Below are 18,318 nucleotides of genomic sequence, written 5' to 3'. Positions count from 1 at the left end.
TGCAGCTCTTGTGAGGATCACCCAAATACATGAAGCAAGTGCATCAGCTCTAATGTTGTCTTGCAGAAAACCCCAAACAAACCCCAACCCCCACACCCAAACCCAACAAGTTTTCTGAAGGAGTTTCTAAAAGAAGTTTTGTGAGATGAACTCCCCCTGGCTCTTCTCACTGGGAAACTTGTCTAAAACATGAAGATGATTGTTTAACATCCCCACAGTCTAACACATTTCTTTCCTAGTCCAAGCTACTTTCTCTGTGTCACCAAGCCTGAGCCTTCAGCCACACAAACCTGCTGTTCCTTGCCTGGCAGTTTCTGGCATGGGGCATCAGGAATACTTTTAACTTCAGTGTCAGTGGCACTGCAGAGATGCATTTGATGTAAGAATCCCTTGAAATAACACAGGCAGACCACACTGACTCTTGAAAATGGCCTGTAAAGCTGGTGTGTGTATTTGGAGAAGCAAAATGGGCTATTTCTGATGGAGGTTCCTACTGACAAAGTCAGCCAGTGCAATCAGCTCTGAAGGCAAGATCATTTGGATGTTGCAATGGCTGTGGCTGCACCAGGGTTTGGGTTTTTTGGCTGGCCCAGAAGAATGAGCTGTGAGCAGCAGCATCTGTGCCAGGGAGGAAAGTGCCCGGGGAGCTGGGGCAGAGAAAGCGGGCTGGATGTGAGCACGTGTGGGTGTGGAGGAAGCTGTCAGAGCGCTGTGTTTGCTTTTCCTGCAGGCCCGCGCTCTGATCCGGCAGAACGGGAGCCCGCAGCTGCAGGAGCCCAGGCGCCTGTCGGCTCTGCTGCGGGACTTCCTCGAGTGCAGCCTGGAGCCGGACGAGGAGCGGCGCTTCTCTGCCCAGGAGCTGCTGCAGGTGAATGCCAAGCGGCTGCGGGGGAAACGGCAGCGCCAGGGAGGGCTTTTCTTGTGGAGCCCCCTCCCATCATCTCCAGTCCCGCTGCTTTTCACATGCAAAGCCAGCAGAATCCTCGCCTGCTTTGGCTTGGCAGGCTCCTGTCGAGCTCATCTGGAGCTGGTGCCCCGCCACGAGCGGGGACATCTTCAAGCACATCAGGTGGCTCAGAGCCCTGCCTGACCTGAGCCTGGATGTTTCCAGGGAGGAGCCACCTCCCACATCTCTGGGCTCCCTCTCTCAGTGTTTCCCCACTCTCCTGCTACAGCAATTCTTCTTTACATCTAATCTGAGCCTGCTTCCCTCTCTTGACTTTCAAACCATTCCCCTTTGTCCCGTTGCAACAGAGCCTGTGAGGAACTTGACTCTGGAAAGTAACAGTTCATTTCTTTCTTTTTTATCCCTTGGGCAGCACCCATTTTTGTCATCAGCCAAGCCTCTCTCCAGCCTGACCCCTCTGATCACTGCAGCAAAGCAACTGAGGGAGCAGCGCAGGAGGAGATGAAGCACAGGAGGCCAATTTTCATTACAGTAGTTAGAACAAGTAGTTAGTTAGGGTAGTTAGGACTGCTAGTTAGTTAGAATAGTTAGGACAGCCTGCTTGTTATGGCAGTTATTTGAATAAAATCTCTGTTAAACCTCAATCCCTTGAGGTGTCCTGTCCTTCTCCCGCTGTGACTCAGCTGCCCGGAGCACTGCGAGGGGAGAGCGGGCCCAGCCTCGCCCAGAGCTGAGCCCCAGCAGAGCCTGGCAGAGCCCAGAGCAGCCTCGGCATCTGCAGAGTCAGCCTGGAAGGAGGCACTTGGAGCCTTCTGGGCTGCAGCCGGCTCTTGCTTACAAACTGTGTGCGCTGGAAAATGCCTCTGGTTCTGCGGGAGGGCAGAAGGGGCCCGGGGAAGGCCCAAGTGCTCCATGCAAGGGAAAAACCTGCCCTGTGTTTGTGATAAAGAACTATGTTGTTGTTGCCCTTTGCTATTATGTGCTGGCTTTTGCAAATTATTATAATCACAACGATTTTGATATAGCACAGTTTGTAATCACTTTTAACTGCTTTTGATATAGTAGTGTTATAAATGACTTTCAAATTTCCAAACAATCAAATTTAATTAATTGATAACATAGCTTAATAAATTGGATACAAAATAATAAAAGAATAGAATTTAGTAAAAAAGAGATACAATTTAGTAGATATATTCAGATACATATTTATATATATATATATATGTGAATATAATTGGCCAGTGGTTACAAATGCTTAAGGCATAAGCAAAACCGACTGGGGTGTGGGGGGTTCTTCTCACCTCACCTCACGTACGAAACAAAGCACTTCAAGCTAAACTTATATACTGTATGCTTATACATATTCATTAATGTTTCCCATAAGTTTCCTCCTTTTTCTGATTTTACTGACCATTTATTTTCTAAACTACATCCTGTACCTTAATTTTGACGTGTAACATCTGCAAAGGGGTACATCTGCTTTGTAACACTAATTCTTGATCGTTTCTAATGATAACTTTAGTAACAGTTGCAATTTAAGTAGCACGAATCAATTCCATTTATTACACTGGGAATGGGGAACCCCTGCACTTCCATTTCCGGGCAAACCCCCCTTCCTGGGCACAGAGACCCCCTTGAACTTTCATTTCGGGGCACTGGGAACCCTGGAACTCCCTTACCCACCCCCAAAAACCCCTGCACCCCCTTATCTGGAACCTGGAATCCCCTGAACACCCATTCTCGGGAATGGAAACCTCCCAGAACCCCCATTTCTGGGCACCAGAACCCCCATGAACCTCCATTTTCAGGCACCAGGACCCCTTGAACCCCAGAACAGAGGAAGGGATCCCCCTGAACTCCCATTCCGCTGCAGCAGGACCCCCGTGCACCCCTGTATCCAGGACTGGAACCCTCCCAAACCCCCCATCCTCACACCCTGGGACCCCCCTGCAGCCAAGCCAGGCTGTTACCCCCCTGCTTTGTTGGTATAACCCAAAGTTATCTCCTCCCCTGCCCTGCCTATCATTGTATCCCAACCCCTTTTTCCAGCACCTTCCCTATCAATCTTGTCCACCCTGCCCCTTGTTCCCAAATGTCCCCTGTCAATCCTGCCTTATGCCAACCCCCTGCTTGGACGTCCCCTTTGGAAATCCCCTAATCCACAGCACCCCATTGGTCCATGTGTCCTATTCCCCTCCCCAGGATATCCCTCACTGGTTGAAATTGTATCCACCCCTGGGCCCTCCCCATATATAAATTGCTGTACACTTGTATTCTGTGTCTTTTGTCCCTGGACCCTTGGGAGACTAAATCTTTCTCTGAACCCCAATATAAAAGACCTTCCCCCCATTCTTGCCTCCACACTGTGCCTGACAGCTGTTAAGTGCTGTAGAGCATTGCTCTAAGCCACATCTCGGGTCATCCTGCTCCTGAGGTGTGTTCCACTCCTGGCGTGGAGCTGAGGAAGAGCTGACCGGCCTTGGCACCATTTCACACCCAGCTGATCCCAGTGTGCCCAATCTCTCCAAGCGCCCACCCCAGCGTGTCCATCTCGCTGGTGCCCTTGAGCTGAAGCCAGCAGCTCCTGGTGCTGCTGGATACTCCCCCGGCAATGCGGGCTCAGCTCCAGCTGCCAGGTGGAGCACGTCAGCCTGGAGCACCCCCTGAGCCGGCACTGGGGCATGGCCCGGCCCCCACAGCGTCGGGGACAGAAGGGGAGGCACTGGGGGGGCCCAGAGGGGGATTGGGGTGTGCTGGGAGGAACTGGGAGGGAGTTTGAGATGGCCTGGTTTAATCTGGAGAAGGGATTGAGGTGCTTAGGATGGCTGGGAAGGGGTTTGAAGGATGTTGGGGAGGGTGGGATGGGGTTCTGGGGGTCCTGGTGGACACTGGGAGGGAGTTTGGGGGTGCTGGGTGTCACTGGGAGGGATTTGAGTGAGCCTGGAGGGACTGGAAGGAGATTGGGCATTGGAAAACAGGGATTAGGATGAGGTTGGTTGTGCTGGGAAGAGACTGGAAGGAGTCTTGATGAGTCCTGGTGGGGCTGGGAAGGGACTGGGAGAGGGTCTGGGGGTCCTGGGGAAGTGGGGAGAAATTGGGAGGGGGCTGAGGGATCCTGAGAGGAACAGGAGGGACTCTGCTGGGTCCTGAGGAGGCTGGGAAGAGACTGGCAGTGATTTACCAAAATAGTGATACTGATCTGGTATCAACACCAATCTGTTAATGGACAAAAAAACCTCTCCAACAGTTTAAAGTTACAAAGTGGATGTTTAATCACAGCACTGGGTGAGTGTGGGACTCACGCCTTAATATGCACTGCAAGTTGACAAAAGATTCCAGTGTCTATTTATTTACAGAAGTCTTAAAATATCTAAAATACTAATACATATTAATACTAATGCATATGCATAATGCTAACACTTCCCATTCCCCAGGTTTGATTAAAATGCACGGTAATGATTTAAAAAGTCATTATGCCTGCATGGTGGGCTCCTTAATTTGAGGAGGGGGTCATTTTGGCATGTAGTGGTCATCAAGAGATGAAGGAAAACCACTCTTCCTCACTCTCACCTTTCTACCTTTACAATGGTTGACATTACAAATAACATTTGGTACAATTCCAATTTCCTTCCTTGTGACTTTTAAATCGGTTTCCAGATGTAAGGTCTGTGATCTTCCTGAACCCGTTTATCAGTTTCTCTTTTCACATTATAAGCACAGCTGACCAAACATACAATGACAAGTAATTTTTTACCTAAGTTCAAGATTCATTAACTCAAATCCTGCTTCTCACTTAAATCATTAACTCTAACTAGTTCCAGCAAGGCCTATCTCTAGCCATAATCTCTAATTTTTCTCTAATTCTTAATTGTTTAAAATTAGTGACTCCAAAAGAGGTTTCAGAGGGTCCTGCGTGGGCTGGGAGAGACTGGGAGGGTCCTTGGAAAGGCTTGGGATGTCTGTGAGAGGTTTTGGGGGTCCTGACCCCGGCAGTTGCCCCAGGGATGCGTGAAATGCCACCCGCAGCAAGATGCTGACGGGGACCGGGGGCTCCACGTTGGCCTTCATCTTCCTGGCACTGGGGCTCGGCTTCTGCCTGTGCAGGAAGGTGAGGTGGGGTCACGGGGGTCGTGTCCTCCCCTCCACAGAGTGTGTGTGCTCCCCTCTGGGCCCCCAAGCCCGGTGTCACCCCCTTTTCTCTGCCCACACAGCTCCTGAGGCAAAAAGTTCTTGAAGATTCAAAGTCAACAATTCCCACTGTCATTCTGTATCCTGTTGGATTTTCATTCCCCTGCTTTCATCCAGGTGCCCATAGGGAGCCAGGAAGATGTGGAGCCTCCCAGCCAGGTGTCTTCCCAACACGCATCACCAGGACCACGGATCACCAGGGCTCTGCCCAACGGGGGTCACTGGGGATCATCCAACGCCCATCCTCCCATGGGGGATGGAGCTGGAGCAGCGCACAAAGCTCTTCCCGCACTCGGGGCACTCGCAGGGCTTCCCTTACTGGTGACTCCATTGGTGTCAAGGTTGAGCTGGTGGAGAAAGCTCTTCCCACACTGGGGACACTCGTAGGGCCTCTCCCCAGTGTGGATGCGCCGGTGAACGGTGAGGTGGCCATTGTACTGGAAGCTCTTCCCGCAGTCGGGGCAGCGGAAGGGCCTCTCGTCTGTGTGAATCCGCTCATGTTTGAGAACATCAGAGCTGCGCTGAAACCTCTTCCCACACTCGGGACACTCGAAGGGCCTCTCCCCAGTGTGGATGAGCTGGTGTGCCCTCAGGTAGGAGCTCCACCCAAAGCTCTTCCCACATTCCAAGCAGGTGTAGGGCCGTTCCCCTGTGTGGATCACCTGGTGTGTCATCAGGTCAGAGATACTTCTGAAGCTCTGCCCACATTTCCCACACTCATATGGCCGTTCCCCAGTGTGGATCACCTGGTGTTTCATCAGGTAAGATGTGTTGGTGAAGCTCTTCCCGCATTTCCCACACTCGTAGGGCTTTTCCCCAGTGTGAATCACCTGGTGCTGGATCAGTTGGGAGCTCCACCTGAAACCCTTCCCACATTCCAAGCACTTGTGGGGCTTTTCCTCCTGCTCTGAGCTCCGGCTGGATCTCTGGCCGTGTTCCTGGCACTGGGGGGATCTTTCCTCCTCGGAGCTCCCTGGACTGGATTTGCAGACCCTCCTTGTGCGGCATCTCTGGGGCTTTTTCTTCTCTTCCATCTCAACATAGTTTGGTGTTGAAAGACCCCCGAGCTGTTCACCAGTCTTAACAGAAGTAATTGTGAATGCCATTTATTTCTATTATTAACACACCTTTTATAGGGTTCTACAGGGTCTGCGGGCAGAGCAAGTTACTATTGGCAAACACACACAGGTTTACATTCTTATCCTTGTACACAAGGATATTGTTTTGCTTTACTCTCTCTTCTGCAGGCAAGTTTCAAGGATTTCAGCCCTTAATATCACGACTTATTTCAAAGACTGGTTTGTGCAGACAGGCCTTTACTAATATATAAAATATAGCAACAATTCCCCCTTTCTCTTTTTGCACAAACCAGGCTTTGGATGTGACTCATTCTATACTCTTATGAAGACAAGATAACACACAACTTAGACTTTCATCCCCATTAACATTATAAGTAAAGTCTGTCTCCCTTCTAGCACAAGAGACCTCAACCATCCGGTGATGCCGCAGCTGGAGAACCAACTTCCAGTGGGGTCACTATCTTCTTTCAGGGCATGTAACCCATCCTGTAGCTGTTGTAGTTGCCCATGGATGGAAACGGAATGATCAGTAAGATTCAGACAGCACATGCCTTCAAACTCCCCACAACCATGTCCTTGTGCTAAGAGCAAAAAGTCAATTGTGGCTCGATTTTGTAATACTGCATGACATACACTACTCACATCGGCTGAAAGCTCACTTAACATTGTGGATGTTAAGTTCAATTTTTTCTTAGTCTAACAAGTGAGCCTTTTTAGAGTTGCTAAGCTTTAATTCATTCAGGCTTCACTTTGACTGACTGATGTTTTTTATTTTATCAACTACATTCAGCAATTGGTGTAAGCTTGGATGGAAACAAAGTAAGTTTCCCAAAATAACAGAGTTTTCTATGTGGATTAGCAGGAATCTCATTCTATGCTCTATCTCCACAGATTAGGAATATGGAACTAATTAATCGCTTTGGTAATTGTTCTGTGAGATTGCACCACTAATAAAGGCTTTACTTTCAATGGTAGTAACGAGATCAGCTACAGGGTTGTCTGCAGCCCAGTGCTGCATTACTTTGTTAGAATGACGTTTTGTCGGGGGTTCAAACATTATCCATCCACCTGAGGTATTGGTGGAACCTAACAAATCTAATTCTTTTGGGGGGCCCTATGGTAACATTGAGAACTTTGGTAATTTTTGCTTGCCAGCAGGCTTCAAGTTGTCTTAATGTGAAGCCAACAGTGAAATTGCACTCTTGCAACATTGCAAATTGATTCAGTCAAGTCTCATTTCTAACTAAACCTTTAAATGCTGGAGGATCCCATTCAGGGATTCCTATGAGACAGGTGTGAAAAGGATCTCCAGGTGTGGCTAGGCTCAGACACATTGACCTTTGGCCAGTTCAGTGTGCCAGAGTGACCCATATGTTCTGTCACTTTTGGATGTTAGTTAGCAGACAGTTGGTCAGGACTATACACAACACAATTACCATAAGCAGTTTGTTCCATGTAAATGACACCATACTTGCAAACTCACAGCTAAACTTTAATGTTAAATGAACTTTCAAAGATGCTTACACTACCTCTTGAAGGGGGGAAATGCTTATACTTTATACTAATATAACAATTACTACACAGGCTAAACTCTTAATCTTAAACTATTATCTAACTACTTTTACCACACATGCTCTGGTATATATGTAGTCTAAGTGTGGAAGCAATTTGCTGAAAGGGTAAACACACAACTACAATTTGCTTTATATACAGTTAGATGGAGTCTCTACACTTTTCTTAGATCTTCTACAGAATTTCCTTCACAAACAGATCATGATTTAACACAATTCAGTCTTGGAACGTTCACTGCTCCCTTGATGTCAGCTGGCAGCTGATCAGTGACTGAGGGCTTTGATGTTCAGGTTGTTCTTCACATCCTTCTAAATCTTAAAACAAAGGATAACTGAAAAATTGGTAGAGACACAACATCATAATAACAACATAAAATTTCTGTTGGCAACTGTCTGTGTAGTGCTCAGACACAACTGTGTCCTGACAGCTCCACTTCTGATCCATGTCTGGAGTACCAAGGCTGTGTGGTGACTTCTCTGTTCACTGGATCTCGTGTGTTCAGAGGCAGACAGTCTGGTCAGATGGACAGGTGACCTTTTTGAACCTGTCAACAAAACACAGACACTTCTTCCTTTGAAGTTAATGAATTACACTAATCAAAATGCTTTTAGGATATCAATTTTCCCTGTTTTCTTAAAAAAAAAAAAAATGAGATGTACTTCTGTTATAAACATCAACATAAACACAAACCCATATATACAAGGATTAAGAACCTATAGCAGTTAAAAAATCAATTAAATCATAAACATTATTAATAACATATGTAATATAAAACTACTATTAATTACTAAAACACTGCACCAGCATCCCATAGTTAGCAAACCAACAGAAACAAAAAATCATCAGTGAAGGATTGGATAACCACCTCCGGAAATGATTCTCCAAGCCCACTTCAAAATTGATCCAGCTGTCATATTAATAGGGTCAAATTGCTGAGTCAAAAAGTGACTCAAATACTGATTTGGTACAGAAAACATCTGGATCTGCTGGCAAACATTCTGTCCAGGTAAAGTCAAGGCTTGGCCAGGGCCTGGCTTTAAACTGGAAAGATGCCTCTTAACTCATTTCTAAAACAAGGTTCTCAATAGCAGCAGCTAGGAGATGCTTACAGCACAGCAAACTGTTAAAATGCATTTGTACAAAGCAAATGATCAGAAGCCTCAGGTACCAGACCAATTAAACCATGCAGCAAAATGCATTTGTACAAAGCAAATGATCAGAAGCCTCAGGTTCCAGACCAATTAAACCATGCAGCAGTTGGTTTAATCTGAAGCCTCTCCCATGGCAGCTGATTCTCAGCAATGGTACATCTTCTTAAAATTCTGGAAACACTGAAAAATAAGAAAACTATGGCAAACAAAAACTGCAGAGATTGCAACAACCAATAGAACTCCTGATGAAGTCAAGGGTGTCACAGACTGCATTCCCTTCTATCCACAAGCAGGTGTTCATCAGTGTTCTGTCACAGCTTTCTCAGTTGTGGCTATCTTCATCTCTCTAGGAAAATAACTATACTTTGCAGTTTAGACAAGTGTCTCCAATAAAACATAAACAATTTAAATTAAACAATATTTAAACCTAACAATAATGATTTATGACAAAAGGAAGTAACAAACTTAACCTTAAAAGAATATCTAAGTTATAAAACTTAACTTAAAAACATTCAAGCCTAAATATAATAAAACTTGACTATTCTTAATTCTATTAACATTTAATCTATATTAAATAAAAACATAACTTAATCTTATTCTGTTACTACAAAGAGGCAACTAAAGGTTTGATATACACCTTTTAAACACAATATAACAGTAACATAGATTCACTATAAAGATTATAAAAACATAACAAATCCATCACAATACTATGTCATCTAGCTTTGAGAATAACTCACAATAACTGTAAATGGTACTAAAAATACTTATTCATAATAGGAATTTGCCTTGCTTAAATTGGTTAGGATTTTAAAGTGCAGTTTTTCTAGAGAAAAACCACAACACAGGATTTGGCAAGTTGCCATTCAGCTTTTGTAGCACTTTTCAGAAACATTAAGTCTAATTCTTAAACTAAAATCCAAAATCCAAATTGGTATATATGCAGTTATATGTGTTTTATATAACAAAAGGACTCACATTGAAATTACCTTATTAAAATTGTGGAAAAAACAAGCAAATGGGTAATATATACTTTAACTTAACTTTGTCTTGTACAGTAAAGTTCTCTTAACTAATTATTTTTTTTTTAAACCACAAATCTCTTTTGTAGATAACATTAACTGGAAGGTTTTCTTAGAAGCTGTAAATCATACCATATTTTAACCTTAGGTTCTAAAACTAATTATTGCAAGGTAACTTCTGTTAATATTCACCTTAAACACCTTTTTTTTTTGAAAAGGGGCCTTTTTAAACTTTCAAAGAAACACAATAATTTCTCCAGTAAAACTCTAAAAAACTGCAACTGCATAAATTCATTATTACTTAAAACACAAAATTAACTCTAAAAGGGTATATAAAAACATTTTAAAAAACCCATGAATCATGACTTTTTAACAAGCTGGGTACTATCCCGGTGCTTTTTCTTAGAGAGGGAGCGGGGGGGTGGACTGCCCGCCCTGCTGCTGCTCTCTGCTGCTGTTATCTTTCTTCACATTCTCCACATACCCTTGCAGAAAAAAAAACCCCGAAAAAACATCTCACAAAGTTAAGTTTAACACATACAGTTGTTTCTCTCAATCTCTCTTGTTCACTGAGAGAGGAAAAAAGGGGCATAATTTTTACAAAAGCAAGCGATGTTACACGAAAATCTCTCATGGCCAGGTGGTAACAACGGTAACCATTCCAGCTTATCAACTTCTAATTACAGTGATGAAGTTTGAATTAGATACCATATAGTTTGTGACTTTTTGGCTATTTTGTCTCTTTCTGAAGCTGTCTGAGCCACCTGTTTCTGCTCAGCTGTTTCTGTAATTGTTCAGTGTGGCCTTGGAACTTTTTCTGCACTGCTTCTGCCCCAGGGGTGCCCCCGCTCTCTGCGCACACCTCAGTGCTCCCCCATGTCCCCCTGGTTTGGGTGGAAACCAATCTAAATTTGGATTCTTTTCTTCCAGGGTAGCAAAGTTGGAACTTAAATAAGATTGTAATGTTAAGAGTGACTCCAAAAGTGAAGCAAATAGTTCAGGATATATCACATCCTGCCGTAACTGAACAGATTCTGTTCGTTGTTTCAGCGTTGCTGTGGAATTTCTTTCTCATTATTTCCTTCTCTCTGACTCTCCCTCCCTCTTTCCATGGGCAGCACAGATAGGAGTGTTTGCCCAGCAGTGGGAGGCAAAGGAATGAGCATACCCATAAGCAAGAAGTCCAGGGAGCTCCTTGCGCAAATCAAAACCCTTAAGCTGTGGCTTTTCTAAAAAGCAGGTAAATAAATCATGTGCTGCTTGCCTTTCCATCTTACCATCAGCGCTGTTGCAGCCCTACAAGGTTTGGCAGCACGTTACGGCCAGGACTCTCCTCTGAGGTCGCCTGGGGCGCGGCACCGTTGCTTTTCGCCGTCCTTGCTGCGGAGGACCCGTCCCCTGTCGCCGACTCCCGTGGCCTTCGCTTTTTAATGTCCCAAAGGTCCCAAAGGTCCCAAGGGTCCCATTTGTTCGGGCGCCATTTGATGAGTTCGGCGGGAGACAAGCAGCACTCAATATGAATGATCAGTAAGTCTCATTTATTGGCAACTCCAAACTCCCTATCTAACATCAATAATTAGGCTCATACATAGTGCAAAAGCAAGCTCATTATTGGATATTTCATTTAAGGACAACTCCACCTAGTTCCACATTCTTGTGGTTGTTCATCTGTGCTGAATCCACATTCTTCTGATCACAGTGTCCTGTTCTCAGTTCACAGTTATCACTAAGGTCTTTCTGACATTGCAACATCTCATACCAACTACACTCTACTGTTGTTTAATTCTTTCTCAGCTAATTGCTGCATGGGAACACGACCTTTGTTAGCTAGCCACTCTTTCACACTGTTGAGCTTCGGGAGCCTCCCGGGAAGCACCAGCCATGAAGATTCCAGTGGGCTCAGCTGCTACCTGCAGGGGTACTGGGTGTGGCCCGTTGTGACTCAGCGGTGCTAAGAGACCCCTGTGACATCAGAGAGCCCCACCACGACTCAGGGTGTGTAAGCGAACCCTGAGGTGCCCAGTCCCGTGAGAGCCACTCTTGCAGAAGGAAGCAGCTCCCGGGATCCATTCGCGCTTCAGGATCTCAGAGATGGAGGAGAACAAGGCAAAACCCAAATGCTCCCAGCCACCCAGCCCCCTGCCCAGCTGGGGGCAAGACCAGGCCCTCAGCGGGCACTTGGTGGGGGCAGTGGGTGGCTCAGCCTGGCCACAGTCAGGCACTGAGGAGAAGGAGGGGCCCTTGGTCATCACGGAAGAGAAGAACCCTGACGTGGATGACGAGCCTTCCCAGTGGGGAGACCTTCGGGCCCAAGAGCCTCGCCTCTACGGAGCAGGGAGTCACCAAGAGTTGCACCAGGGGAAGGTGGCTGTGAGAGTGCCCTGGGGAGATGTGGCACAGCAACACCTCTACCAGTGGCAACAAAGGGTGACAGTCAAGGAGCTGCCCCAAGGGGAGAAGGAGGTGAGTGACCTAAAGCTGTCCCAGCAAGGGGAAGGAAGTGCGAACAGCCAGGAGAACCAGACACATTCTCCTGCCCCCAGTGAGGAGATGCCATCAGCAGGGGTACAGAGCTCAGGCCCTGCCCCTCACAGCACCTGCTGCTCCCCCAGCCTGCCGGGAGCCCAGAGCCCCAGTGAGCAGCAGGCTGTCGCTGAGGGGAGGTCACTCCTAGCAGAGGAAGGGAGTGAGGAGGGGACCCCAGCTGAGTATGATGAAGACTGGGAACAATACACCCAGAGTGAGTCTTCCCAGGAGTGCCAAGCAGAGCCAGAGCTGTCCCAGGAAGAAGTCAGCAGCTCCCAGGACTGGTACGATTCGGAAGAGTGCAGCGAACTGGGCCATGGAGACTTCCTGGACGGGGACTCCAGCAGCCTAGACGATTCCACCGAGGAAGACAACAGCAGCACACAGGACAGCTATGAATATGTGAGCATCCTCAGCTTTGGGATCACCCCCCTGCCACAGGAGGAGGACAGCTTGGACAAAGTCAGCGTCCTCGAGCTGTGTGAAGCAGAAAGCAGGGCCCAAAGCCTGGCAGCTCTTGTGGCAGACGGGCTGCCAGTGCCTGTCCCTCGGGAGCCCTGGCTTGAGGTCCAGGCACCGGAGTCACTCCGTGCCTCACTTTCCTCCCTGCACGGCCAAGCCTCCATGGCCCAGCAGGGGCCTGAGGCAGGGCCTCAGAGCCTGGGGCCCGCCCTGCACAGCCTCGAGGTCCCCGAGGCCCTCAGGCAGCAGCCGTCTCCCTCCAGCAAACGGCCCGGCTTCCTCAGGCGGGCACGGCGGGCGCTGCGGGCGCTGTTCCGCTGGCCCTGCTGGACACCACAGCCACAGGAGTAGCGCCGGTGCCAGGCTTACAGATGGCAGCTGGCCCAGGGCCCCAGGGAGCCACACCTTGCCCTGGACATGGCCCTGCAGCCTCAGCTGCCATGGCTACTGTGGACTGTGCCAGGGGCATCTCCCCAACACCCAGAGTCACCGCTGTGGCCAACCCCAAACAGCAGCCATGGGGCACATTGGTGCCAGGGCGCTCAGCACTGAATCCCAGAGTCATCAAGGTGGGAAGAGACCCCGACAGTCACCCAGTGCCACCGGCCTCCTGGCAGCACCGCCATCACCGCAAAACCACATCCCCAAGGGCCACAACTCTTCGACACTCCAGAGACAGCCACTCCACCACCTCCCCGGGCAACTTCTTCTAATGCCTCACGCCTCTGTCAGAGAAAAACTGCTTCTGATATTGAGTCTGAACTTCCCCTGGTGGCATCACGGGACATTTCCTCTCATGAAAGGATCCCACGCCAGTCCTTTGGGATTATATCCATGAAGAATGGGCACAGACCAGAGGTGCTGCTCCACTGACGTGACTGCAGAACTCTGACTCATTCTTCCAAAAAAATCAACGTTGAGTTTAGGAAATAGTAGTAGTTAGGAATAAGAATAGGAATAGGAATAAGAAGATGAATAGGAATAAGAAGATGAAGATAGTCATTAATATAAGAAGAATAGGAATTACAGGAAGCATAACAAATGAATAAGATTTAGAATAAGAAGAATAGGATGAAGAAGAAATAGTAGTAGTAAATAGGAATAAAAATTAGGAATAAGAAGAATAAGAGTAAGATGAAGAAGAAAAAATAGTAGTAGCAATTAAGAAGGGAAAGAAGAAGAAGAAGAAGAAGGGAAAGAAGAAGACGATTTAGATGAAGAAATAGTAAATAGTAAGAAGAAGAAGAAGATCATCAAATTAAAATACACATCTGGGATCCCAGAATGCAGGGAAGGACTTTAAAAAGCGCCTACTTCCACCTGATCGTCTTCTGAGCACTCTCTGCCTCTGAGACCTCCTCCCTGTTTCTATGTCCCTGGCACCCATTTCTTTCTCAATAAAACCCACGTTCAATAAAATCTGCTTGTTGTCCTCCTATGGTCTCATTTGCACCTTCACTGGGGCAGAGGCACCTCTCCTGCATGGCATCCTAACCCTGGGTGGAACCATGGGCAGGGTCCCTTCCAGTCATGAACACTCCAGGATTCTGTCAGGACTCCCTTCCCTTCTTCCCTCCGCTTCCAGCTGGAGAATGTGCAGCAAAGCAACCTTTGCTGTCTGCTCTGGGAGCCCAGCCAGCTGCTGGACCCTGCCCAGCTCCCTTGGGAGGCACAGCAGGAGCAGCACCCTGGCAGCCTCGGGAATTGCCCTCTGGGGTCCATGGCACACACTGCAATGGGCTGGCATTCCAGCTTCCAGCAAGGAAAAGATGTTCCTGCCCTTCAAGGCAAAGTTCTCAAAGGGCAGAGACCCAAGTGGAGCAAGATCTTACAATGACATTCCACTGCCAGCCTCCATAACTTCATCCAGGGCTGCTTTACCTCCTGGATTGGGGAAAAACAAAAATCAGGAGAGGGTCTTTGGCTGGGAACTGCCACAGGAAAAGAGGGACACTGGGAGGGAAAAAGAGCAGACAAAGGAAGGCAGGAGAGAAAGGAGGACACAAATGGCAACCAGCTGAGAAGGTGGCACTCTGAAAACCAAACCGGAACTTACGGAAAAAGAATGGGGCAGAAATGAAGGATTCTGAAACTTTATTTACTATGCTTCTCTGGGCAACCTGTGCCAGGACCTCACCACCCTCACAGGGAAGATTTTCTACATTAAACATGAATTTCCTCTCTTTCACTCTGAGCCACACAAACTCGTTTGTGGTAATTCTCATAAACTGCTCAGCTCTTTGTTCCAGTGCACCCAGCAAGCAACAGGCAGGACAGTTCCACCAGCATGGAAACCCAACTCACAGCTGAGGGACTCAGAAAATCTAAACACCAGCAGAACACCAAAAGGGCACATTTATCATTTTTGCTACAATACACAGCACTGAAAGTGATAGCTAATGACAGCCTCCTAGTCACCCCAATCCTTTCTCCATTTTAAACTTTCTCTGAAATAACCAAAATAACTCTTCAAATTCCTTCATCTTTATCAATCACAGATCTTTTCAGAGCAGACTCAGGAAGAGAGCACATTAGCATGTTGTTATTCAGACATGGCTTGTTGTCCGTCTTCCCCTGCTAAATGACAGCAGTAGATACTGGGAATAAGCAGGTATCCTGAGGAATTTTTCCTGCAGCAAGTGATTTTCCTATCATGGTCCATCTGTAATTTTATGACTTATTAAAAGACCAATATAAATACAGTACAGTGCCTTGCAATTACTCCCCCATATATTTATAAACCTCAAAGTCTTCCAGGTCCTAAAAACAGGAAAAACCCTGTGTCACTCTTTCAGGAGATTAACGTAGTTAGGGACTGGACACATCCTCTGTAGGACTAACTAGAAAAACAGCTGAAGCTCCAGCAGATCCTTAATAAACTTTTCAGGAATAAAATTGTGTTATTTCAGTGTGCTGATTTTTTATTAATCTAGTTATTATCTTTTTATTTCTTTTCTCTTTCTGGCTTTTCAAAAGCTGATATTGCACAGAAAAGTGAGCTGTGGAAACCTGAAGCAAGCTGGGCAATTAGGGCTGAACTGCTCCATCTGCTTCACAGAGAATTTTTATTTGACCCCAGGAATGCTGGTTACTCAAGCAGACTAAACAATTTTGATTCATTTCAGCATGCGAGGACTGGGGTGTGCAGCTTCAGGCCAGGCTGGCAGGGTTGAACAGGAATTCCCAAACAGCACTGGAGTCATGGTCCCCTCAGCATACCCTGCTCCACCCAGCCCCAGCCTGCTGGGAATCAGGCTCAGACGTAAAAGCATGAATTCTGAATATCTCAGGATTGCTGTGTCGCTGCCCGCTCGGCCCTTCACGCCCCGGCTAGCTCGTGCCAAGCGTCAGCGGCAGGAGTGGGGAACCAGGTGAGCACTGTGTGGCTCGACCTGGAACCTCTAGAGCTCCTTTGGGCTCGGGCTCTATAGTATGCAGGGCGACACGAGGTGCAGTAAAGGGAGAGAGAGTGCTCGGAGTCCTCCAATTTCCCAGGAACAAGTTTATTCCAGCAGGTGCAGGGAGAAGGCAATGAGGGACAGGGCTGGGATCTCGAGGAGAAAGTCCGAGCCGAGACCCTGGGCACCTCTGTGCGCCAGGTTTTAAAGCCCGTGGGCGGCTCATACAACAACCAATAATATTGCAGCAGGGGAGGTGTTGTGGGAAGGGGTTACAATACACAAATCCAATGGTAGGGACTTGGGGGAGGGAGGATAGCTATACAACCAATAGGGCATCGAGTAAGGGGTGATGAACAAGGAAGGAACCAGAACAAAAGGTGTGGTGTACATAGATTGATAGGGCTTGGGGGTAGGACCAAAGTGATGGATGGGGAACAATCTGGAAAGAGGGGAGAGGTTTACAATGACAGGCAACTGGGAACAAACCATATCGGGATAGTGGGGAGTAACTGGGGCAAACCAACTCTAAACTCAACGAAGGTGAACAAACATACTTAATGAAGGTAAACTAACAGGCGGCAACATCTCCCCCTTTCTTTTTTAGAAAGAGGAGGTTGCATCGGCAGGAGGTGCAGAGGGTTCAACAAACCAGTCTTGGGGTACGGGAGAAGGAGGAGGTGAAGAGGGAGGAGAAGGAGCGCTAACAAAATTGACTTGAGGGGAGGGGGATACAAGATTTAAAACTGATTGAACTAAACATCTTCTTAAAACTGCAAACGCTATTAAAACGATGAAAACGACGAAAACAATCCATAAAACAGTCTTTAAAATGGATGAGAGCCATCCGGAGACCCCCCATCCCGAAAAAAGACTGGTGACCCAGTCATTAGTCTCTTGGCGTATTTGGTGGATCATGCCCTTCATTTCTGTGATGGTTTTCTTGATGTCTGTGCTCCTGGTGGTCAGATTCATGCAGCAAAATCCCTCAAATTCTTTACAATCATGATTATGGAGGAGCAGTAGGAAATCAATAGCAGCGCGATTTTGTAGCGTTGCTCGCCTGGTTATCTCCTCGTCTTCGAGGAGGTCGCTCAGCGCGGTTGACGTTAAATTGGCTTGCTTGACCACCCAACACTCTAATTGGCCTAATTCTCCGAGGGCTTGTACCGCAGCCAACCATGGCAGAAATACTGACACAGCAAGCCCTTTTGGTTTATTCCAATGAAAAATTTCAGAGTCGCAATCAGGGTCAAGATCTTCGAGACTGCGCTTCTTAATGACCGAATTATTCTTTCGTTCCCAATTTTCAATTTGAGATGTATTGGGCGCAAACAAAGACAACCGGCCTAAAGTGCACAGCCCTCCGAGAAGGCGAGAGGGGATGCCAGCCCACGCTCGGTCCCCACAAACTAAAAATATGCCCTTAGGCAACTTAAGAGGGTAGGAACTGAGGGTTGAGGGCATCTTAACATGGGCGATGTTCTTGCACCAGGAGGCTGCTTGAAACTGTTTGTTGTCCTGCATTAAATTAGAATAAGGAGTAGGATCTGAGGGGTAGTAACGGAAATGGATACAATAGGGTGCGGGGGAGGAGTTTAACAAATCAAATTCTTGGGGCTCAGCGGTTGCCCTTTCCAAGAAGACCAGCCAGTCTCTCCATAGTAGGAGAGGGTTCTGGACAGGCCTCTTAATCTTGTAGGTGAGTGCAGAGCGGGCCACTCGCTGAGCTGGCCTCCCTTTATTAACTTCGCTGAACAAACTCAACAGGGAATCCGGGCATTCATTAGGCTTTAACGGGATCCCCACCAGGCAAGTGGTCATCGGATTTCCTGCTGCTCCTGTGGATAGGCATAGCTCATCCCGTTGGAGGGACTTTGCCAACATGACCCAAACATTTTGTTTGGGTTGGGGCACGATGCACATGTTGATCTGGGTCACCAGCATCATCAGGAGTGCAGTGGTTGGTGCAACGATCGGGGTGGTCATCTTTCCGATGGCTCTTTCTGAAAA

The 18,318-nt window shown here is 47.3% G+C and overlaps 2 protein-coding genes across 4 annotated transcripts in view; one reads left to right on the top strand and one right to left on the bottom strand.

The window, feature by feature from the left end:
* The window catches only part of LOC147646091 (serine/threonine-protein kinase PAK 1-like), a 230,347-nt gene that overhangs the window by 9,062 nt on the left and 202,967 nt on the right, over positions 1–18,318 (top strand). For both annotated transcript variants that reach the window (XM_086873943.1, XM_086873944.1), the window contains exon 10: positions 731–868. In XM_086873943.1, the coding sequence (XP_086730069.1) occupies positions 731–868 (138 nt within the window). The remainder of the gene's footprint in view (positions 1–730; positions 869–18,318) is intronic.
* LOC147646093 (uncharacterized) overlaps positions 1–18,318 on the bottom strand; it is a 228,306-nt gene that overhangs the window by 17,734 nt on the left and 192,254 nt on the right. The window lies entirely within an intron of this gene.

This window comes from Cyanistes caeruleus, unplaced genomic scaffold, assembly GCF_971803275.1.
Source record: "Cyanistes caeruleus unplaced genomic scaffold, bCyaCae1.hap1.1 HAP1_SCAFFOLD_125, whole genome shotgun sequence".
Lineage (NCBI taxonomy): Eukaryota > Metazoa > Chordata > Aves > Passeriformes > Paridae > Cyanistes > Cyanistes caeruleus.
Note: the sequence above shows the minus strand (reverse complement) of the source record. Positions and strands in the feature narration are given on the sequence as shown.